The following is a 24,378-nucleotide window of genomic DNA, read 5'->3' on the forward strand; positions in this document are numbered from 1 at the left end:
AAGGCCCCAAAGGGTGGAAAGAGCCCTGGGTCAGAATCCAGGCACCGGGCCCTCCCAGGACTCGGCCCTCAGCAGCGGAGGCCTGGGGGCCTGTTTCTATCAGTAACATGGGGACCTGGGGCCAAGCTGTCTCCAATGGGCTTTGGGGAGCCAGTCAATGTTATCGCAGTTCAGGAGTGGGCCGAGGGGCCACTGGGGGTCAGGAATGTTGCCTTCAACAAGCAGCACTGACAGCTTCTGATGCCAGCCCCTGCCGGGCTCTGCTCCTCAGGGTTCTGCACAGCCTCAGGAGGTGGGCAAAGGGTGCACTTGGGGCTTAGCCATGGCTACCTGGTAGCTAGAGCCCAGTCACACAGCCAGGCTCCCCTACCTCCCCTCCCTAGCCAGGTCCTGGGACATGCCATCCCCTCAAAACTCCCTCTCAACCATTTCCAGAATGTTCTTCCAAACCCAGAGCTTCCTTACCCCCTTCTCCCACCTCCCACGGGCAACCACATTTCAGTGCACACAGTAGGGCCAGTGAGGCCCCAGCAGGCCATGCCCACACAGAAGCCTCTGCCTCACCTGTTCAGGCTCGGACCCCGCGGAGTCCCTGGAGATCTCCCCCACGCTATCCAGGCCTGGCACCACGACACAGGGCCTTTGTCCAGCTCCAACGGGGTCGCAGGTACCGGGCCCCTCTGAGCCCTGGCCTGGACAACAGAACCTCAGGGTTAAAATCACCCTCCTAGGGGTTCCCCACATCACCTGCTGCTAGAAGAGGACTCAAGGCCTGTGAGCCCACAAAGGCTCCCCAAAGTGGCCTGAGCATCTGAATCCCTTTGGAGGGGAGGAAACTGAGGCTGGGCGAGGTGGGATGGCACCAGCTGGGGAGCAGAGGAGCCAGGTCTCCGAGCCACCTCTGCTGACCACAGACCACAATGCCCGCATATGGGGTGGAGCCCACGAAACCTCCCAAACCCTGGGAGCCCTGTCCATCAAGCAGGGGACAGCCATCATCCCCTGCCCTGCACAGCAGGCGTGAGATGAACGGAACAGAGTGGCCGGGCAGGTGTGGCCCACGCTGACTCGGTGGCTCGGGTGCAGGAGCTGACCGCGCCTGTCATGAGCACCTCTGCCTGGGTATATGGGGATAGTACCACCTGGGCTGAGCTTGGCCTTGGAGGGCTGTAGTAACCACGGCAGAGCAGGGAGCCTGCAGACCGGGCTCCCGTGAGGGTCAGGGCAGGCACAAGGGGCTTCTGAGCCCCAGCAGCTCCCAGCGCTGCCAGGTACAAGACTCATTGCCTCAGACGTGAGCTGCCACCTGGGCGGGGGCAGAACAGCTCCTGGTCATCACAGGGACTTCCAGAAAGGCAGGTGCCCTCTTCTGCCTTGCTGTCATGGTAGGACCCTGGCTGCCACCCCGCCAGGGTGGAGGTTGTGAGTCTGAATGCCTAGTTGGCCTCAGTCAAAGGCACCTGCAGGCCGGGCGTGGTGGCGCACACCTGTGATCCAAGCACTTGGGAGGCCGAAATGGGAGGCTTGCAAGTTCAAGGTCAGCCTCAACAATTTAGACCCTCAGCAACTTAGTGAGACTCTGTTTCAAAATAAAAATTAAAAAGGGCAGAGGGGGATGTGGCTCGGAGGTAGAACACCCCTGGGTTCAATCACAGGAACCCTGAGGACTCCAATCCCACTCTCACGGGCTGTGAGACTGAGCAAGTGGCACAGCCTCTCTGAGCCCAGCCCTCCCCTGCGTCACCAGGACAGGGTGAGGATCGGGTGTGCTGGCCCGTCCCCAGCACCGCAGCGCCCACTGACCTGCTGTGGCCCGGGGCTCAGGGGCATCGTGGGGCCGGTCATAGCTTCTGCAGGGATCCAGTTCCTGCTCCCTGGGCAGGGGCAGGGGGTCGTCCTGAACACAGCCCAGGGCATCCTTGAGGGAGACAAAGAATCCCAGAGTCACAAGCGTCCTGAAGCATCCGCTGCAAGCCCATCCCCACAGGTACTTCCCAACAAGCGCTCAGGTTCCCTCCAAAGTGGAGAAACAGAGGCCCAGAGGGCAAAGGACACACAGCTGTGTGCTTACCCCTGCTCCTCTTAGCACTTGGGCCCCTCTCGATAACAGGGGCAGCATTCTGTCTCCAAAGGCACCTGTCTGTCCAGCCAAGAGGCAGCTGCGCAGGACCAAGGTCTCCAGCCACCTAGGGAGGGGGGTGTCTGCTGGGGGTCCCAGACAGTCCCGTGTGCCAACTATGAGCAGAGCCCACAGGCTCAGCCCGCTTTCTGCAAGGCCAGCACCTTCTCCCCTGGAAGCTCAGAAAGCAAGCTGAGTGCACCAGGAAGCAGCCCCCCACACACACCAAGGCAGACCACAATGGTTCCGGGGTAACTCCTCCCCACTGCTACTGGGATGGAGGGTGGGGCTGTAGGAAACCTCAGCTCTCACCCAACATCCCCAAGGAGTCCAGGACCTGTCTCACCCAAGGGATACTTCTCCTGCCAAGTTCAGGGTGCGACTGGCCGGTGCCCCCCTTCTCAAATGCACCATGAGCTTCTTTACCTTGGCCTGGCACACAGCAGGTGCCTAATAAATGTTTGACAGAATGTGCAGGAAAGCAGATAGTTTAGGGCTGCTAGTACACTTATTGAGCCCACAGTTTTTAGGTTCTGGCCAGGTGGCAGGTGCTGTTCGAGGCATGGGAAAACAGAAAGGAACAGGAAATGCCCTGGCCCCGCCTCGCCCGCCCCCAGGTGGGAACCCTGATCTTGGCAGTGCCCTGCGTGGGATTCCTGCCTCCCTTTGCATTCTTCCCATGGCTTCCAGGGAGACCCCTTCTGTGCACCCCGGACCTACAGGGCTCAGAATCAGCCCGATGCCCAGCTCAAAGGCGGGCCCCGGAGGCCATCTGTGGGCAATCAGCTGTCCTGGCCATGCCAGCGTCCTGCGGGTTCCTCCCCTGACCTCCTGGCCTGCCCCAGCACCTGCGCCCCACACATGCTGTTCCCTCTGCCTGGCTGGCCTGCCCTATGGAGAGGGCATTGATGGCCCTCTGTCCCCCACGCAGACTCCCCAGACCCTGCTCCAACTCCTCACTTCCCGCCCCCTCCATGTCCAAGTGCTGGGACTAATGTGTGAACTGGACCAGGTCCTCCTGCTTCTGACCCTTCCCACCTCCACCGCACCTGCCTGTGTGCCAGCAAGACTGAGGGTCAGAGGTCAGGGGCTGGGTTGAGAGTTAGAGGTCAGGGGCTGGGCTGAGGGTCAGAGGTCAGGGGCTGGACTGAGGGTCAGAGGTCAGGGGCTGGACTGAGGGTCAGAGGTCAGAGGCTGGGCTGAGGGTCAGAGGTCAGGGGCTGGGCTGAGAGTCAGAGGTCAGGGGCTGGACTGAGGGTCAGAGGTCAGGGGCTGGGCTGAGGGTCAGAGGTCAGGGGCTGGGCTGAGAGTCAGAGGTCAGGGGCTGGACTGAGGGTCAGAGGTCAGGGGCTGGGCTGAGGGTCAGAGGTCAGGGGGTGGGCTGTAGGGGCAAGCGCTGTCCCCATGATCCTGAACTTCAACCTCTCATCTGGACATGGGATTTCATCAGGGGTCTGTCCTGGGCACATACCGATCACACAAGATGGCAGTAAATTAAGGGGCAGGTGGGAAAGGACCGGTGTCCACCAGCGACTGTGTGACACAGCCCTCGCAAGGCGGCCTCCTCCTCACACTCCGTGACCTCCTGTTCGTCTGTGTCACAGTTTGCATTGTGTGACCTCCTGGCCACAGCACGGAGTGGCCCTGAAGCTGTCAGCAGATGCCCACGCAGGGACCTCGCCCCAAGCCTGCGCTCACAGCCTGTCACCCGCCCCACCTGATCAGAACGATCAGGCTTCAAACATCACTGAAGCGAGATGGAGAGGAGAGAGAGATGGCAGAAAAGAAAGGAGGGGAGTGAGAAAGGGGAAAGAGAGGAAGAGGCAGAAAAATCAAAGTGAGAACAAGTGGAGGAAGGAGTCCGTGGAAAAAGGAAGAGGCTGGAGGCCGTGTGGAGGCCGCTCGTGCATCGTGAGGGGGAGTGGTCAACTCCGCCTACTGCAAGTCCCTCCTGGCTGCTGTCAGGGTACCCAGGCGGTTTCAGTGCACGTGACCAAACACTTAGGAGCTCAGCTCAGGCAGACGCTGCTCAGGGGCCGGGGACACAGCCCTGGGCAGAGGCACGCACATCCCTGCCTCCAGGCCGCAACGTTCCTGGCTGTCTAGTTCACCTATTCACAAGCGATGAAATCAACGCTCAGGGAGGGAGGGCGGCTTGTTCAGGGGCACCCAGCAAGAACAGGACAACTCTCCTTTGTGAACTAATCCGGGACTTCTCTCTCTCTCTCTGCTCTGAGTTCTGCTCAGCCTCGCCCGGCCTTCCTGCATTTCAACACTTAAGGAAACATTTGCCTGTAACCTCGTCTGCTTTTAGGCTTAGTGTGCACTTTTTTGAAAGATAAGTAAAAAGAAGAAAATGAGGAATTGGAGGATATCTAGACACAAACACTAATGTATTAGTATTATCCAGACAGGCTTTTTTTTTTTTTTCCTATGCATAGACATTTCCCTGTGCATCGACACTGTAAACCTATTTATGCAAAATGTACGTTTTTTTCTCTGTGTATTTTTCCTTCAGCTTCTTAGAAGGATCGTTTCCCCACAAATTATTTTGCAGAGTGGTTTTGTATGGCCGCTTAATATTTCTCACTCTGGAGTATTCAGCCTCGCACTCCCCAGTCAGCTCCTTCTTGTGGGACTGTTGTCTTGTTTCCAATCTCTGCCAACTATAAACAGCACCGAGACGGACATCACTGTGCACACGTCTTTCCCTGGGTGGGGGGACTAGGGATTGGACCAGGGGGTATTCAACCTCTGAACTACACTCCCTGCCCCTTTAATTTTTTTTTATTTTGAAACAGGCTCTTGCTAAGTTGTTGAGGGTCTCTGTTGTTGAGGTTGGCCTCAAACCAATCCTCCTGTCTCAGCCTCCCAAGTTCAAGTTCAGGGATCACAGGTGTGTGCAGATGGCCCTACACAGTTGTTCTGTACCCTCCTGAGAACTTCCTTAATGTATCATGGGAGTTGAGTGGCTGAGATGCAGGCTTAGGCCTTTTTTTTTCTTTTCTTATTTATTTATTTATTATTTATTTATTTATTTATTTATTTTTTTTTTTGCAGGTCTGGGGATGGTACCCAGGGGCATTCTGCCTCCGAGCTACACCTCCAGCCCTATTTTTTATTCTTTATTTTGAAACAGGGGTCTCAGCCGGGCGTGGTGGCGCAAGCTTATAATCCCAGCATTCAAGAGCCTGAAACAGGAGGATGGCAGTTTGAGGACAGCCTCAGCTACTTAATGAGGCCCCCCGCAACTCAGTGAGACCCTGTTTCAAAATAAATAATAACAAATAGGCTAGGGGTATATCTCGGAGGTCGAATGCCCCTGGGTTCCATCCCCAGACACACACACACACACAAAAAAAAAAAAATACAGGGTCTCACTAAGTTTCAGAGGGCATCATTAAGTAGGTAAGGCTGGCCACGAACTGTGATCCTCATGTTTCAGCCTCCCAAATCCTGGGATTACAAGCATGCGCCACCATGTCTGGCATTTAGCAATTATTGGCTGTCAGCCCTCTTGAAACAATGTACCCTTTACGGTCCCAATGGCTCAGACCCTCCATAAGAGTGGGTCTTTTTATTATTTATTTATTTATTTATTTATTTATGAGATTGAGCTCAGGAGCATTCTATCTCTGACCTACACCCCCAGACCAAATTTTTATTCTTTACTTTGAAACAGGGCCTCACTAAGTTGTGGAAGGCCTCACCAAGTAGCTGAGGCTGGCCACGAACCTAGATCCCCCTGTCTCAGCCTCCCAAGCAGTAGGATTACAAGCGTGCGCCACCACGCCCGGCAACGGCGGGCCTTGTTAATATTTGACAAATATTATCTATTTGCAGAGTGGTTTTGTATGGCAAGAAAATGGAATCTTGAGATTTTCTTACTCAGATTTATTTTATTTGGGTTTTGTTGTTGTTGGGTTTCTGCTACAGCGTATCATGCAGATCTTGAGAAAGCTCGATCAGGGGATCCGCAACGGCGTAGACCCCCCATGAAGTATGTCTGGCATTCCTTTCTTCATAAAATTATTTTAGGATTATTTGGATTAATATGTATAATTGGAATTTTATGTATAAACATTATAACTAAAACTGATGGGCAGCGGCTTGTGAGAGACTCAGGCGGCAAAGATATCTTCCCAAGGATGAAGATATTGGGCCAAATATTAAGTTCAAACTGACCTTAGTGAGAGCCACTGAATACAATTAAGTTTGAGACAGCCTTGTGAAGGGAGACAAAACATACTATGTCCAGCACCCTTGCCCTAAACTTTATAGAGAATAGTAACTTTTACTGTCCTTGGCCATCCTGCTTGCATGACTATGCTCTTGCTTTTCTGCCAAAAATAAAGTATAAAAACTGTAACAAATCCTGAATAAAATGGAGAAGATTGAATCTGACTCGTGTGGCGTCTTCTCTCATCGGCCTCGGTTTCCCCCTCATCAACACATGAACCCCGACTCTGCTAGGGCTGGACCCCGGCAGGTTTCTTTTGCTTGTTTGTGTTGCTAAAGATTGTGCCTCAGCGTTTCACCCCCAGACCTATTTTATATTTTTCTTTGAAACAGGGAAGCCCTCTCACCAAGTCGCTAAGGCTGGCCTCCAACCTGCAATCGTCCTGTCTCTACCTTCCAAGTACTATGATCGCAGGCATGGACCACCACTCCCAGCTTTTGCATTTATTTTAAAATCCGTGAAGCTGACCTTTTTTGTAGGACCGCTAGCATCTCCTCTTCTGTTATTTGTACCTGGCTGGCTTCCTCCTGTGCATGTCCCATAATACTGACGCTATTAGAGCCCTGCTTGCTACCCCAGTGAGCAGCACATGCCTGGCTTGCAGTCCTTCGAGGACACAGCAGACAGCAAAAGCAACGGCTAGCCAATTCCCAGACGATGAAAAGGCTCCTGGGAACCACCAGGGGCCGCTCTACACACACGACCATGGCAGAGAGGCCTGAGGGAGCACCCAGCAAGGAGCTTGACAGCATTGCATCTCTGCGGAGCCTCTTGTAGCCCTGCGGGCAGGGGGGCCAGAGCCCCACACCACCCTCTGCGGCAGCAGCCTGAATCCTCGCTGTTGGCATCTGCTTCCATCTCCCCAAAAGCTTTTGAAGAGCAGAGTTCCTGCCCAGCTGGCCTCCTGGCCCCCATGCCCAGCACTGGGCCTGCAACGGGGTAGTGTTACCAAGGAAACACCTAAACAAACCCTCTAGCCCCACTCGCTGACTGTGGAGGTCACTCACCAGGGGATACACTGCCACTCTCCCTGGCTCTGCTGTGGACGGCCCTCGGCTGCATAGGTCCTGATGATGGTGGTTGCCTAGGTTACCATTCAGGGCCCTGAGGCTGCTTTTGCTGAGAATGCAACTCTTCCCCTGGCCCTGCAGATGTCCACGGGTGACTGGAACAGGGCAGGGAGGCTCAGCCTCTCTAACTCCAGGCTGCGTCTGTCTCCTCTGCAGTCAAGTCCTGCTCAGCTCTGCGCACGGACATGGCGGCCATTTGAGAAACGCTTTGTCCAGAGCTGTAATACAAGTCGGCCTAGACAGACTTGCTTACTCTCCCCAAATCCCTTTAAGGCTAGAGACACCTGCCAGCCACCATGACCAGAGACACTAGACCATGAAAGGGGAGACCAGAGGGGGCACGGGGTTTCTGGAAGTCTCCACCTGCTCCCAGAGAAGATGTGAATGTCCCTCCCATTAGCAGCCTCCTCATTCCATACCTGTAGCCCTCAGCCCTGGGGACAGGAAGCTGGTTTGAAGACAGAGCTCTCTCCTCCCCATTCTTTTGCTACTGGATACAGTCTTTGTTTTCCCCAACACTCCTCTATGGCTCTGGTCATTCCAGGATGTGAGCCTCCGGGCCTGGGCCCAGTACTAGTAGCAGGTGCCGTGTGCACTGAGGAGCAAGCCTTTGGATGCGTCTGCAGATGGCCTGCGCTCCCCTGGCCACCCAGGACCTTTACCTGCACCTGGGACCCTGCGCTCACACCCTCCCCACTCGCTCCCCAGATGAAGGTTCATTCTTGCACTGGCCCATGCCCCCGGGAACATGGGTACCAGGCCACCTGCTCTAAAGATTGTAAACTGTGTGAGTCCTGGGGGCAGGGACCCTAATGCCTGCTCCATGCCGCCTCACAACACCCACTAGATTCTTTTCAGGAAAGTGCTTCCACTTATAAAGCAAATAAGGGAACATTCTTACAGTTACACGGGTTTCAGCCCTTGATTGGTATAAGATACATTCTTACAGTTACAAGGGTTTCTGCCCTTGGTCTGCTGATTCTGTTGCTTTGGGCCTGTGGCGAGACAACACATCATGGTGGGAGAAGGTGGTGGGAGAAGCTCACCTCTTGGTGGCTGGGAAGAGGAGGGACTGGGGTCCCGATATTCCCTCAGGGAAGCCCCTAATGACCTAGGCTCCTCCCACCAAGCCCCGCCCCCTGAAGGATGCGCCACCTCCCAGCAGTGCCACAGGCTGGAGACCACGCCTCTGACACCGGGCCTTTGGGGGACACCCTTCCAAACCACAGCACAGCCACAACAGACCTTGACCTTGGACTTCCAGCCTCTGTACATTGCAAAATAAATGTCTGCTTTTAAAGCCAATCTATAGCAATTTGCTGGAGCAGCCCAGTGGTCTGGCACACCAACAATCCCGGTGTGGCCCTGGGCGGGTTGTGCAGCTGGGTGCCCTCGGTGCCTGTTTCCCCATCCATGCAATGAGGAGGGGGTTATCAACTATGTCCACATGGGGGCGCCCTCAGCAGTGTGAAATGGTTCATGCCTGCCCGCACAAGCTCAAGCCCCACAAAATAAATAAATAAACCTGTTCTGTCTCTAAGATCAGAGCCGAAGAGGTGAATTTGCTAAGCCCGCAAGCCCCAGGTCGCGGCTGGGAGGCCGCAGAGCCCAGCCTAGGTCCACTCTGCCAATGGAGCCCCAGTTGGGCCACCTGGGTCCCAACCTCTCCCCTCCTGAGAGTCTGTTACTATTCAGCTCTTGCAAGAAGCCAGGCACCCGGGCTGAGTCCTCTCAAGGGGTCATTGATTCATGAGGACCCGGGCTGAGATCCCCACTCCAAACCAGAGAAGCAGTAAGAAAAAATACAATAAAATAGATACACACAGACACCAAGCCCCTTGCTAATTAAAAGTCTCCTCCGTCACCACAGGCTACCTTTTAGATAGCTCGATGCCCAAGTCCATGATTGATTGCCCAAGCTAAGCATCCTGTGTGGAATGTGACCGGCCTTTCATTCCACCTGTGTGCGTCTCCAAAGGGCTCTCCTCTAGGACAGCCAGCACTTCCCTCTGTCATCCCTAAGAAACACAGGTCCGAAGCACAGCCCAGCTTACAGCCCGCAAACGAGCCCCAGACGCACAGGATCTGACTGGCAGCCTCTCAGAGTGACGCGGGCCTGAACCCTCACACGCACCTCCGGCCACTGGGAGTCGGTGGTCTCCTCCTTCTTCCCAGCTCTCTCTTAGTGATACTCCCCAGGCCCCTGTTGTGTGCCAGGCATTGAGCTGGGGATGCAACAGCCTGGAGAGTGGAGTTTGTCCTGCGGGATACTGGCTTTTGGTGGGGCAGGGCGCCTCTCCTGCCTGGGCGTTTGGAGGTCGCTCAGTGAAGACTGGAAGCGGGAGTGTTCACCCAGCCTGACCTCCAGAGCTTTGCCCGCCTGACAGTGTGCAAGTCCTCGAGGGCCGAGGGGACAGAGGGGCTCCTGGGTCAGAGATGCCACCTGGAGGAGGCGGGCAGAGCCAGAGCCATCTCCTGGACACTGTGGGTTAAACTGTGGCCCCCCCAAAAGATGCTGTGAACAGGCCCCAACTTGGAAACGGGGGTCTCAGCAGATGTTTTGAAGTCACGGCAGAACCCTGACCTAGTGAGATGGGTATGCTTAAAAGAGACACTGAGGCAGAGGTCAGGGCCATGTGCAGAGAGAGGCAGAGATGGGCTGACGCATCTCGGCAAGCCCAAGGTTGCCAGGAGCTACCTGCTTTCCAGGAGCCGGGGGAGGAGGAGAGATGGTCCTGAGCCCCAGGAGGGAGCATGGCCTGTTACCACTGGGATGTCGTTCTAATCTCTAGGAGACGTGTCTGTTGCTTAAGCCTCCTGTTTTGTGGGGCTTTGTAACAGCACCCCTAAAAAACTAACATGCTGAGCCTGTTTCCTGGGGGCCTCTGCGGGCCTGGGCCTACCTGCAGTCGCCAGCCCCAGCCAGGCCCGTGTGCCCCACCTGTCCCGGGTTCTCTGAGGCCTCTCGCTGGCTTCCACAGCCCCAGTGTTTCCTCTTTTTGCCCCCCCCCCCAGGTGGTCTCCAAGCACTGGCAGGGACCTGGGGCGCTGCTGGTGCCAGCCCCTCATGGACATCTGCTCCGGGTCACAGGAGCAAGCAAAGCTTTCCCTGGGAAATGCCCGGCCTGGAGTCTGGGTGGATGCAAAGAAGTAAATCCAGGGCTCCACCTGGGTTCCCACTGCGTCCCTCAGTCAAGCATCTGCCCCACAGAGTGCAGACCAGGAGAGGACCACACTCTCAGCATCTTGGGGAGATTTCCAGAGACTTTGTATTCTGCACCCCAGCACCAGCACAAACTTGAGAGTCTGAGCCCCATGTGAGTTGCAGTCCCCTGGGTGGGGTACCGGGACCTGCAGAAGGGAAAGCCCAAAATATTGAGAAGTTTGCTGATAAGTTCTGGCAAGGGGCCCATGGTCAACTCTGATAGCACAGGGCTGCTCTGGCCCTGGACCTCCAGGTCAGCGTGGCAGGCTGGAGTCAGACGTGATCCTGCCCACTCCCTGCTGGCCCTGAGGCTTAATTTCTGAGCTGTGGCCAAGTCACCTGCCCTCCCGGGACGGTTCCTTCACCTGTGTAGCAGGGAGCAGCCCCTGACTCACGAGGCTGAGCCAGGATTAGGGAGAGAAGCTGAAATGGGCAAACATCACAAGAACCTCCTGAATGGGTAGGTGTCCGCTCAAGGTTTGAACACAGAATGTCCCTGGAAAAGCTTGTTATTGGCAATGCAAAAGTGTTCAGAGGTAAGCAGGGCGTGGCCTACAAGATTACAAGCAGCTTGTAATCCCAGCATTCAAGAGGCTGAGACAGAGGATCACGGTTTGAAGACAGCCTCAGCTACTTAGGCCCTTCACAACTCAGTGATACCCTGTTTCAAAAATAAAAGACTAAAAAAAAAAAAAAAAATAGGGCTGGGGGTGTAGCTCAGAAGTACAATGCCCCTGGGTTCCATTCCCAGTACCACACACACACAAAAAAAAATCAGAGATGAAATATTTCAATCATGAATAAATCTGCTGGAGGATTACTAATCTGAATGGATTTACTGGGTGGTAGCTCAGATGGGGCATGGTTGGCAGAGGTGGGGGCGTGGCCTTGGGAACTCTATCTGTGCCTGGTCACATCCTGCCTGGGGCCAAGCCAACTATAAACCGAAACCTCCGAAACCTGCAAGACCACGAGCTCCAATAAACCTTTCCCCTCTAAGTGGTGCTGGTCAGATATTTTGGTCACAGCCATGGAAGAGCTGACTAAAACACCCGTCTTTCTCTCAAGTAACAATTTTGAAGAAATAATGAGTCACAGCGTATGGGATGGACGGAGAGATGGGAAGGTAAGGAGTTAGACCAAAGCCTAAAGTAAAGTCCTATGTTTAGAAAAATTACAGGAAGATTCTAAGTGACGGTTTCCATCTAGACATGATTTATTTTCCTCAATTCCAACAAGGTGTCAATATTAAATGTACACTGTTTTCATCTGACGAACATAATAGAGGAAGAAGTAAAAAAACAAAATATGGCCGTAGATGAAGCCATCATCAAAACCACCTAGACGAGATACAGGCCATCACCCCAAGAAAACGCAGCATTTGAGGCTCTCGTTAGAAGACAATTTTGATTTTTTAAATGAGCAACCCCTGGGGGCTAATGTTGTTCTTGTTGTTCCTTAACTGGAGACCGACCCTCGGCAGGAGACGGGCTAGACCTCTCTGCGGAGAGAGACCTCCTTTGCAGGCAGAGAAACCAGGCACTGTGCACCCCTGGAAAACTCAGATCAAATTCCATCCCTGTCTCTTACTGGCTGTGTGACAACAGGTCAGAGAGACCAGTTTTCTGAGCTTTAGCCATCTCATGGGTGGAAGAAGGATGCTAAGAGTCCAGTCCACTCGTCAGAACCATTAAGGAAAATAATATCTTTGAGAATGTCCAGTAGGGTGCCAAGCACACCACGAAATGGCATTAAATGTGTCTGTTGCAGCCGGGCGTGGTGGCGCACGCTTGTAATCCCCGCGCTTGGGAGGCAGAGACAGGAGGATCGCACAGGTTCGAAGCCAGCGCAGCTGGCTTAAGAGACCCTGTTTCCAAATAAAAATATAAAAATAGGTCTGGGAGTGTAGCTCAGAGGTAGAAGGGTTCCCAGGAACCCCAGTACCACCACCACCACCAAAAAAAATGTGTCTGTTACTCTCTCATGAGTCAAAAACATAAACAGTGTCCAGCCTTGAGTCAAAAACATAAACAGTGTCCAGCCTGCCCTCCTGGGCTTTCAAAACTTGCCCAAGGCCATAGTTAGTAATTAAGAGGACAAGAAAGGGCCCCAGGCCCGTGTGTGCTTTCTCCCACAGTGCCTGGACCTCCTGCGTGCCACCGCTGGCTGCTGCTGCTGCTGCTGCTGGGGTCGGAGGCGACGAGGACCAATCACACCTGGGCCCTGCCCCCAAGGAGCGCACAGTCTAGGAAGGGGACGGGAGACGCTGTACAGAGCTGCCACAGGAACCACGGTCACCATGGATGCTGGAAGGGACGGGGAGGGTGGATTGTTTGGGGGAAGAGGGATTGCCTGGTTTTATCTAACATTGCCATTTTTTGTGCAAGGTACAGTTTTTTGTTAATTTTTTGCAGTAAATTGTTGCATCAGAGTATTTTTATCAGGTGACTGGGTGTTTTGGGGTTTTTTTTGCACACAAGTTTGGATGTCTTGCGTGGGACGCTTTCCTGTGGGTCAGGAAAGACTTGGCAAGCACGTGAGAGTGACGTAACACTGCATGTTGAGGACCTCGTTCTACACAGGGATGCACACAGCAGAGACTCACTGAACACTGGATGCATTGATGGATGGGTGGGGGAGCAGAGCAGGAGGGATACGAAGTGGTGTGCTGGCTGCGGGGCAAGGAGCTGGATGGGTGGATAATGGTCAAAAAGACAGCAGGGGGGACAAGGAAACGATGGTGCACAGGTGTGCAGGTGGGTGTGTGGCTGCTTGGGCTGTGTCCACCCCCAAATTCATAGGGTGACACCTAATCACCAAGGTGATGGTGTAAGGAGGTGGGGCCTCTGGCAGGTGATTAGGGCATGGAATTAGCATCCTTATAAAAGAGACCCCAAAGCCAGGCTTGGTGGTGCATACTTGTAATCCCAGCACTTGTGAGGCTGAGATGGGGGGATTGCAGTTCGCAGACAGCCTCAGCTACTTAGTGAGGCCCTCTGCAACTCAGTGAGACCCTGCTTCAAAATAAAGAATAGAAAATAGGGCTGGGGTGTAGCTTGGAGGTAGAATACCCCTGGCTTCCATCCCCATACCAAAAATTAAATAAAAATGAGAGACCCCAGAAACACACACCCCTTCCACCACATGAGGACACTGCCAGAAGGCACAGGGCATCTGACAGTGAATCTCTGGACACTTGGCCTTGGACTTCCAGACTCCAGACCCTGAGAAACAGCTTCCTGTTGTTTATAAGGCGGGTTCCGTCACAGACACGAGTGGACTGTGATGACCCGTGAAGGAGCAGCCTGGTCTGTAAGAATGAGTGGGAGAGTGGTGGGCAGGTGGGCGGGTGGACTCAGTTGGTAGGGGGACAAGAGGTGGTAGGTGGAACCAGAGGCAGGAGGAATGGGACGGCCACAGAGGGTGAATTTACATGGGGCAGGAAGATGGCCCAGTGGGCAGGTGGACAAGAGGGTGGGCACGCAGGCAGCTGGCATAGGCGGATGGAGAGGCAGGTGGTGAGATGATGAGTGTGGTCCTGTGGGTGGGGGGCTGGTAAGTGAGTGGATACAGGAAAGAATGGATGGAGGAGGCAGGCGTGGTGGTGCCCGCTGGTAATCCCAGCATTTGGGAGGCCGAGACAGGAGGATCATGGTTTAAGGATGGCCTCAGGTACTTAGTGAGGCACTTTGTAACTCAGTGAGACCCTGTAAATAGGGCTGGGGGTGTAGCTTGGAGGTCGAATGCCCCTGGGTTCTCTTCCCAGTCCTGCGGGGGGTGGGGTGGATGGACAGATGGATGAGGCTGGCTGGGTTGGGCGGGTATATACAGAAGATACTGGGAACCTATGTGTCAGTGATTTTACCACGTGGCTGGACTACAAAGTCAGAGGCATGCCAGTCCTCACGCCTGCCCTGGCTCGGGGCCACTTACCAGGCTGCGGCCAGCAGCGGGGGCCCGGGGGCCCAGCTCCTCGCGCAGGCTCCGGTTTTGCTGGGCGAGCTCCTCCACCTGGCCGCGCAGGCCGATCTCGGACAGCTGCAGCCCGTAGATGCGGCAGCGCAGCTCCTCCACCTGCGCTCGCAGCCGCCGCTCGGTGGCGCGTCGCTCCCGCAGGCTGCGCGCCGCCGCCTCCCGCTCCCGCTCGCAGCGCCAGGCCCTCGCCTGCAGGGCGCGCAGCTCCGCGGCCGACGCCGGGGCGTCCCGGGGCCCCGCGGGGACCTGCGGCCCAGGGCTGCTCGGGGCCGGCGCCGGCGCTGCCCTGTCCCTCTGGGCCAGCAGTTGGCCCGCGGCGAGGCAGAGGCGCCGCACGTCGCGCTCCAGCCGCTGCACCTGCGCCCGCAGGACGAGCTCCTGTTCGCGAACTAGACCCAGCTGGCGCCTCTGCATCTGCCGACAGCGCTCCAGGGCCGCCTGCTGCAGCCCCAGGGCCTGGTCCTTGTGCTGCAGCCTCCATTGCAGCCGCTGCAGCCTCCGCTGCTGCCGCCCAGCGGTCCTCTCCTCTTCCTGGACCTGCGAGTTGGCGGTGAGCACATCAGGAACTCCAAAGACGCCCACTGCTCTTGCTACACCGTCCTTAGCTAACATTGCCTTATGTTGCCCGCTACGGGTTTTTTTTTTTTTTAAACATCAAAATATTATCTCTAAGCGTGACGCACGCTTGTAATCCCAGCATTTGGGAGGCTGAGACAGGAGGATCGCAGTTCGCGGGTAGACTCAGCGACTTAGGCCCTTCGCAACTCAGTGAGACCCCGTTTCAAAACAAAGAATAAAAAATAGGCCTGGGGGTGTGGCTTGGAGGTAGAAGGCCCCTGGGTTCCACCCCCAGTACCCCCCCCCAACACACACACACACACCAGGCGTGGTGGTGCACGTTTTTTAATCCCAGTACTTGGGAGACTGAGACAGGAGGATCTGGGTTTGTGGCCAGCCTCAGCTACTAGTGAGGCCCTCTGCAGCTTAGTGAGACCCTGTTTCAAAATAAATAATAAAGAATAAAAAATAGGGCTGGGAGTGTTACTGGGAGGTAGAATGCCCCTGGGTTCAATCCCCAGCAACACACACACACACACACACACACACACACACACACACACACAAACACACACACACACTATTCCCAAACTTGTGTGATGCTCCCTTACATTTTGTGTCGGAGGAAAAGTCCCCTCCCCCTGCTCTAGTCCCGGTCCCATCCCTAATAAGAGCCATCCCAGTATTGAATGTGTCCCCACCAATGTGCTGCAAGAGCCCCTCAGCGTTCCCACTCCCACTCCAGAGCTGTCCAGAGCTCCAGATTCACCAGCGCTTAAAAGGTCAATGCCTGGCCCACCAGATGGCCAGGCCCTGGACCACCGTGCACCATAGCTGTTCGCTATTGTGAGCCCTCCCTGGAGACAGGGACTGGCCCTGGCCCCATGAGATGCTCAGAGGAGACCTGCGTGATGTCACACAGCCAGGTCAGCACCGCCCAAGCCTTGTGTCTGACTCCAGGCCTTTTCTTTCTCCCTGTGGCCACCCATCTGCCCGGAGAACTCATGCCCCTGCTCTTAAGCCAGGCCTTCTGCCCACCTACACGGAGTGTGCTGAACTGGGGTACACCAACGCCCTGAAACGTGGGGGCCCTTGCCTGATTTTTCAGAACTGATTCAAGCAGGTGAGGGAAGCAGCCTGCACGCTAAGCTTTCCTGCAGCTCCTTGTGTCTGATGGAGTTGACAAGATTGCAGTCAGATTCCCTGGAAGGAACATTCTCCCTGTCCTCCTGATGGCAGGAATCCTGGAACGGCATAGCCTGGTGCTGGGTGGCTGGGGCTCCGAGGCCTGCCTGGGTGGCTGAGAATGGACAGCCTTCATAATGACCCCTGGTCTCTGCAGAAACGAAATATCTTTCTGTGCAAATGATTCCTGAGAATATTGACAGTGACACACAGTCACCCTGCCACTTGGTACCCGTCAGGTGCACAGGGCACGCAGAGCCAATTGTGCCCTTAGGAAATCTACTTCCAAATACAGCGGTCTCCAGCAAGAGACTGAGGTCAGAGGTGGGGAGCCAAATGGTGGCCAAGGGGCCCTGGGTGAGCCCCCATCACCCCAAACCTCCATCCCTCATCTGGACATGGGGTTTCGTGACTGGTCTGTGCCAGGCACACATATTATGAGATAGCAATTAATAACGGACACATAGAAATTGGCTTGGCATCTTCCTGCCCATCCTTTCATGCCTCCTGCCTCCACCCCGGCCTCTGTCCCCATCACACTGCGAACATCCCATTCACCTGGGAAAGCCTAACTACAGAGGGTGTGGCTGGGAGGCCCTGTCAGAGTGCCTTCCCAGAGATCCCACACACACCCCTGGACCTCACCATAAAATCTCCCCTGAGGGAGGCATCGTCAACCAATGAGAATCAACAGGACTTTCTGCCCCTGGGACACTCCACCTGGACACCTCCCCAGCGTCTCCAGGCCCCAGGTCAGTTTGATCAGACTCCTTATCTCTGAGCCCTCTGTTTCTGATTCAGTTATTGGCTACACCAGCATTTCTCAAACTTTCTCCACGGCGTCCCACTATAAGAACCACACAGAAACATGCTATTATATGTATTGTATGTATATATTTATATGTATTATATGTACATGTGTTGTATGCATATGTATTATATGTATTGGAAAATTGCTCCGGTATTGATTTCTAAAATGTCAAAAGCAGTCAGAGCCTGGGTGCTGTGCGGGCATCAGGCAGGGAGGGAGGCGGCTGCTCCACTGCAGAGCTCCCCCCTCTCTCTGCCCTTTGTTCTAATGACTGCAGAGCTCCCCACTCTCTCTGCCCTTGTTCTAATGACTGACCTATAGTAAGGATGTAAAGGAAATTAAGGCCTTTAGCCTGAGACGCCCTAGAGACAATTGAAGGCTTTATCCCTAAAAATTCGTAGAGGCCATCTGCCTCTGTTTACCTCCTCTCCTCTGTGACCCGGCCTGGGTATAGGAAGAGTAAACCCCATGTGCTGCTTCAAAGCACCCATAGTTGATGAGCAAACAGTACAGCCCAATACAATAGAAGCGGAAGCCAGGTAGATCACTGACCCCTGGTAAGTGCACCGTCCAGAGGTAAAGAGGCACCACCTGCTTAAGAAATAAGTCACTAGCCCATCGCCTTGGTAACGCTGGTGAGAGCAGACCAACACAGAATCTACTTAAAGGCCGGGGATGGAGAAGGGCAGAGCTCCATGTTCAGGCTCTCCAGTGTGCCCCAGGCACGCTGCTTTTCTTCTCTTCCTTTTCTGTTTCCTTCTGATTTTGTAATAAAGACTTGTTGAAGCTGCACCAAGCTATTAGTTTTAATTTCCCTATTCAACACATCCTAGTTGAATAGAGGAAAAGGGCCCACGGCGCCGTTACAACTGTGACATTATATACATTGACATGTATGTGACAGAACAAAAGACTTGTGAGACCCCCCTTAGCATACGCACACCTGTTCATACTCCCTGGCCTATCCCACTCTAAAATGCTGGCGTGGCCCGCGGACGGCTGTTGTGTCGCACCAGTAGATTGCAACCCACAGTCTGAAAATCCCCGGGCTGCACTCCAAACATCAGGGCACTGGAACAGGGCACCTTGGGAGTTTCGGGTACCACCCGCAGGGCCCTGAATTTTGTTTCTGCCCAGCAGTACTTCTGTATGTGGCCTGTCCTCCGGCCCTCAACATTAATCTCCTGAAAAATTTCCATAGTGGCTAAGAAACAGAAGTGCAGACAGTATTATTTAATGCCTCCTGCTGTAAGTGTTTTACATGCAGTAGCTCATTCAACACATACAGCCATCTTGGGGGATGGCATTGTACTGTTCTCACTTGGCAGATGAGGGACCCGAGACCCAGAGAGGTTGCTTGTCCAAGGCCATAGGGTTAGATCGGGGTAGAGCCAGGTGGTGGCATCTGGCTCCTGAGCCCACACTCTTAACCAGACACTGCTTCTCTAAAGAGGAACGTGTGCCCTGCTTCTCCATGCAATTGAAACAGCGTCCCCACATGACCACCCTACCTGGCCTGCCTTACGTGCGGCCTACAGCCTGCCCTATTGCCCCCAGACGCCACCCTGCAGAGGCCCTCAGGAGCCCTCTGCCAATCTCGCTGCCTTCCTACCACCCGTGCTGCTCCTTGGTTGGAGGCTCCACACCTCCACCTTCGCCCACCCCGCTCCCCAGGTGGCACCCCTGTAATGAGCCATGGTACACGTGGCCCCAGATCTCTGGAGGTCTCTGGTGCCCCCGCCTCGTGCAAAGACACAATGTGCCTGCTCCTCCCTCCTGGCTCCCTGGTCCAGTCCTAGTGTTACTGGGTTTCTGTCTGTTTCCACCACTGGTATGTGAGCTCCCTCTGGCCAGGGACCTGCATCAGTCACTCCTGTCCCAGGCCATGGCCAGCCCTGGGGGCCTCAGACACAAGGGCCAGGGCAGTGATCCTCTGGGAAAAGCCCCCACAAGTGCACATCCCACTGGGGACTAACGTTCCCATATGCCAGGCATCCTCAGGAGCCTGAGAGCTGGCCAGGACCGGGAGGGATCCCATTCTATGGGTGGGGACAGCCATGCGATTCTGCCCGGGCCCTGCAGTAGGGCACGCACCTGCATTTGGGAGCCCTCACCCCTCCAGACCCGGCCCCTCTGTGACCCAGCAGCAGCTGCTGCAGCGGTCCCACCCCTGGGCTTTGCAGGGACAGAGACTGCAGAGTGCTGGGAAGTGGGGGGCACGCACCCGGCTGGCCAGCTCTGCCCGCAGCACCCGCAGCTGCTCCTGGGCCCGCAGCGAGGCGCTTCTCTCCTGGACCACGCGGGTGCTCAGCCGGTCCACCTTCTGGAGCAGCCTCTTCTCCACCAGCTCCAGCTCCTGGATCCTGAGCATCAAGCAGGAAGGAAGTTGCTCAGGGCAGAGTCAACATGATCCGAGGCGTCCACACATACCCCGGCAAGCTTGCTTTTTCTTATTATTTGGACAATTTTTTTTTTTTTAGTACTGGGGATGGAACCCAGGGGCATTCTACCTCCGAGCTATACTCCTAGCCCTATTTTTTATTCTTTATATTGAAACAAGGTCTCACTAAGTTATGGCGGGCCTCAGTAAGTACCTGAGGCTGGCCACAAACCTGCAATCCTCCTGTCTCAGCCTCCTAAGTACTGGGATTATAAGCATTAGCCACCATACCTGGCTTATTTGGCCAGTTCGCTGTTCTAACAAAATTACATTTCTTTAAACATTCATACAGATCTTTTAAAGATTAGCCACCATGTTTCAAAGACATCCTCACATAGTAAGGTGCCATGCATCAGAAATCTTGAAAGTATTCTCACCCTAAACCAGTAATTCCGTGTTCAGGTCCTACTAGGAGTGACCAGCAGGAGCCATTTATGCTAAGAGCCGTGATGCCTCGATTAACCTTCACAGCAACATCACCAGCCTGCAGGTGATGCTAACCCCACATCACGAGTGAGGAAACTGAGGCTCAGAAAGGCCAGGTAATTTGCCCAAGGTCACACAGCACTACGATTCCACGCTCTTTGATTTTGAACCTCACACTTTTAACCCTATACTGTGCTGACTCCCAGTTTACCTATGTTCTCATGAATCTCTCTTAAGGAAATGATTGGAATTCAGAAAAAGGTCCACAATGAGAAATGTTCATCTCTGTGTAAGCTACACTTCCAAGAGAGAAGTTGGCAGTGGCTCATCTGTCACTGCTAGGAACGGCTGAGCCACTGGGACACTGTGGTCCTCTGCGGCCACAGAGCCCAGCCGGGCACAGCCTGACCACTGGGCCACGGGAGAGAGAGGCCCAAGAGGAAGTCAGAGAGACCGCTCCCTTTGGGGGCACCACAGAGGCCCCTCCCGGTGCCAACCCAGCCTCTCTGATGGGAAGCCACGATGCCCTTGAGGAGAGGGCTCAGGGCTCCATCGACAGGCTCTGAGCCTCCGTGCTCCTCACTGTCCAGGCAAAACTGTGATGACAAGCTTTTAAAAACAGGAATAAGGCTGGGCGTGGTGGCGCAAGCTTGTAATCCCCGCGCTTGGGAGGCTGAGACAGGAGGATCAAAGCCAGCCTCAGTTACTTAGTGAGGCTCTCAGCAACGTATTGAGACCCTGTTTCCAAATAAAATATAAAAATAGGTCTGGGAGTATAGCCCGGAGGTGGAAAGCCTCTGGGTTCCACCCCCAGTACCACCTAAATAAATAAATAAATATAGGAATAAGTACTTGGGAGGCTGAGACAGGACAATGGTGGTTCATGGCCACCCTCAGCTACTTAGAGAGGCCCTCCTCAACTTAGTGAGACCCTGTTTCAAAATAAAGAAGAAAATAGGGCTGGGGATGTAGCTCAGAGGTAGAATGCTTCTGGGTTCAATCCCCAGTACTGCTATCTATCTATCTATCTATCTATCTATCTATCTATCTATCTATCTATCATTATCTATCTATTGCTGTAAGGATGCTGGAGAACCAGGAGGTGGCACAGATGCTATTCCGGACAGGCTTCCTGAGCCCGCATCCTCCCCCGATGCTGGGAGTGGGCCCTTAGACAGCAGCCACCTCCCCATCTAAACAGGACCCTACTCGCTAGGACACGAGGACACTAATCTAGTACGTCCAGCGCTTTCAAGACGCAACCGTGTTAATATGTGTCCAGCACGTCAGCGTGTGGCTGGTACCCAGCAGCCCTCAGCAAGTTCTTAGCTCTTTGATTTTGCTGCATTTAAACTGAAAATGAATATGTAAAAATGGTTCTGTAATAAAGATGGAAGCGGGATTTGGGATTTTCTTTCTCATATTTCTAACAATGCTGGCTGTTGTTGCATTATTTTATATTAAAATATTAAAAAATAAAAATATTTATTTAAAAATTAATTTAAAATAATATCAAAATATAAAACAAATTTGTATTTTATATTAAATATTTTCAAGTTTTAACGTTTTAAGTGAAGCGAATCTGTACATACTGCCAACTTCTATTGTACCCCAGCTACACTAAGCAGATCTTGACATTAGCTGGAATAACCTACATTCAGAATTGTGCCTCAGACCCTGGCTTCTACTCTTTGGGACCCTGGACCACGTACTCCCTCCTTCAGCCTCAGTTTCCCCTTCTTTAAAATATTACTCTGCACTATGGGCTCTAGGGAGCCAAGGTGGGGCTGGCACGGAGGGGAAATTCTACCTATGCCCCCTTCTGCATCTCCCCAGACAAGGATCCGCTTCCCCCAGCTCCCTCCTGTAAGACGCTGCCTGTGAAGAGTATGAATTTCTTCATATGAAAAGGTTTGTTGTTGTGTGGGGGAGGGTGCTTTCTGTCATTGTTGCTGTGGATATTTGGGGGGCTTTTTGAGGGGTCTTTTTTGGTACTAGGGACTAAATCCTGGAACATTCTACCTACAAGCTACATCCCCCCATCCTTCTTTATTTCTGAAATGGGGTCTCACTAAATTGTTGAGGGCCTCACTAAGTTGCTGAAACTGGCCTCAAACCTGCATCCCTTCTATCCTGGGATTACATGAGTGTACCACCACACCTGACTCTGTTTTTTTTTTTTTAATACTGGGGATTGAACTCCAGGGCACTCTACCACCAAGCCATATCCCTAGCCATTTTTTAATGTTTATTTTGAGACAGGGTCTTACCACGTTTTCCAGACTGGCCTCAAACTTGCCATCCTCCTTTCTCAGCCTCCCAAGTAGCTGGGATTTACCAGTGTACACCACCATGCCCAGCTAATGTAAAAAGTTTACCAAGAAGAAAAAATAGTAAATCCTATATAAATTCACAGTGAATGACTTGCCTTTACTGGAACAAAGGCAAATACCAAAACAACGGGGAAGTCCCACAAAAATCTGGGATCTTAGTGAACCTGTCAGAATGGACCCAGCCACAGAAGGACTGTTTTCAGGCTGGATAGCTCCTTGGAGAAGTGGGGCAGGCCTCCGTCTGCAGGCCAAGGGCTGAAGAAGCCATCAGAGGGCCAGGGTGGAGCGCAGAGGTAGACCAGTTGTCTAGCACAGGGGAGCCCCTGAATTCCATTCCTGGAGCAGAAGGATGGAAAGAGGGGAAGAAGGAAGACAGGGAAGGAGGGAGGGAAAGAGGGAGTCACCAAAAGCATGGAGTTTGGAGAAAGACCAGCTTCCAAGGCCCACCCTTGGTACCACATTGGCTCCATCAGGGAAACAGAACCCACACCCAGGAGCTCAGTAAAAAGAGATAGAGGCACAGAGGAAAGAGCCAGAAGGCCTACAGAGAGGACACGGAACCAGATTAGCATCTCCCAAAACACTCTTCCCCTGGGACTGGAAGCCACGCAGGATGGTGTGACCAGGGCCCAGGCCTGGGTGCCTCGCAGGGTCTGAGAGCGCAGAGGAAGCAGAGAGTGTGTCTGAGCTCCAGTCACATCCCACTCAGGAGGGAGGGAGGGATACCTGCTTCCCCTCCCCTCTCTCCGCCCTTTGGTGTCTCCCATTGATGGATCCTAATGGAAGAAGCTGGGAACCTGCAGCTGCAGAGCACAGGATGGACAGGGGGCTGTAGGCCGGTCACATGCTCTTGGGGAGCTGTTTCCTCAGCGGGAGGGGCGACTTTACCTGCCGTGATGACAAGTGTGATGCCCAGGATGTGTGCAACGGTTTGAGTTTAGCAAGTCCCCAAAGGCTTCACAGAAACAAGGCAGCAATGTTGGAAGCAGGGCGTGGTTGCTACGGAGGGGGTCTCTGGGGCGTGGCCTTGGGGACCGTATAACGTCTCCTCCACTTTTTTCTCTGCTTCCAGCCTCCATGATGTGAGAGCAGAGCCTTCCTCTCACCTCCTCTGCTTCCCAACACCATGCCCTGATCTCTGCAAACCCAGCCTCACATGGCCTAAACCCAGAATAACCAAGACACTGGGAACAAAGAAACCCTTCTTCCTCTAAGTTGCATGGTCCACTGTTTGGGTTATAGCAGTGAGACAAGGTGTTAAACACACAAGAGCTCACAGCGGCACACCTACCTGCTCCTCAGCCCGGACTCTGACGTCACGTACTTGTCCACAGCCGCCGAAAGCTTCTGCTCAGAGGCCTCCAGCTGCTTTCTGAGCATCCCCATGTCCACATCTGGGCTACTGGCTGCTCCTTCCGGAAAACATCCCTGCTCCTCACCATTCTCCTCCACGTCCCGGAATATCCAACACGTGTCGATCCTCACATCAACATTCATTACATCTGACCCATCGCTGCTGGGAGCTCTGACCACGTAGCTGAAACTTTTTTCAGTCCGTCCTTGAACTGTGGGCTCCATCCCATAAGTATTTCGTGGGTCAAGACTTAATAAGATTAGGCAAATTTACAATGCGGACTTTCTGGAGGTTTCAAGGTGGCCGCAATGCCATCGGATTGTTCAGGAAAATATGCTTTGAGGAGGGCAAGCACAGGTGGATTATTCATGAGCGAGTGATGGGTTTCAGCAGCACAAACGTCATACAATATGAATGAGAGCCTCTCGTTTTACAAGTCGGCATGCCAGCACTCACCCAACGCAAGGAAGAGTCACAGAAAAATCGCCTGGGATCAAATGCTCACTAACGCATCAAAGAAGAAAACCAAGATTTCCAGGCAGGACCACCAGAATGGTATACATTCCCGGTAGCAAACAAGGCTCAAGTTTTCACCCCCTTGTACATTAAGTCCTACACTCCCTATTTAGAGAGGACTTGGAATTTGCTAGGCAAAGGGGGTG

The 24,378-nt window shown here is 53.8% G+C and overlaps 1 protein-coding gene across 1 annotated transcript in view; it reads right to left on the minus strand.

Moving 5' to 3' along the window:
- LOC308264166 (uncharacterized protein C4orf50) overlaps positions 1-23,940 on the minus strand; it is a gene marked incomplete at both ends in the record, with an annotated part of 39,268 nt that extends 15,328 nt beyond the window's left edge. The window contains 7 exons of the mRNA XM_080697283.1: positions 565-692; positions 1,804-1,918; positions 2,840-2,891; positions 12,770-12,879; positions 14,568-15,146; positions 19,388-19,526; positions 23,654-23,940. Of these exons, the coding sequence (XP_080553409.1) occupies positions 565-692; positions 1,804-1,918; positions 2,840-2,891; positions 12,770-12,879; positions 14,568-15,146; positions 19,388-19,526; positions 23,654-23,940 (1,410 nt within the window). The remainder of the gene's footprint in view (positions 1-564; positions 693-1,803; positions 1,919-2,839; positions 2,892-12,769; positions 12,880-14,567; positions 15,147-19,387; positions 19,527-23,653) is intronic.
- Between the last annotated feature and the right edge of the window lie 438 nt (positions 23,941-24,378).

Source organism: Muscardinus avellanarius (assembly GCF_963383645.1).
Source record: "Muscardinus avellanarius genome assembly, chromosome: 6".
In the NCBI taxonomy this organism is placed as follows: domain Eukaryota; kingdom Metazoa; phylum Chordata; class Mammalia; order Rodentia; family Gliridae; genus Muscardinus; species Muscardinus avellanarius.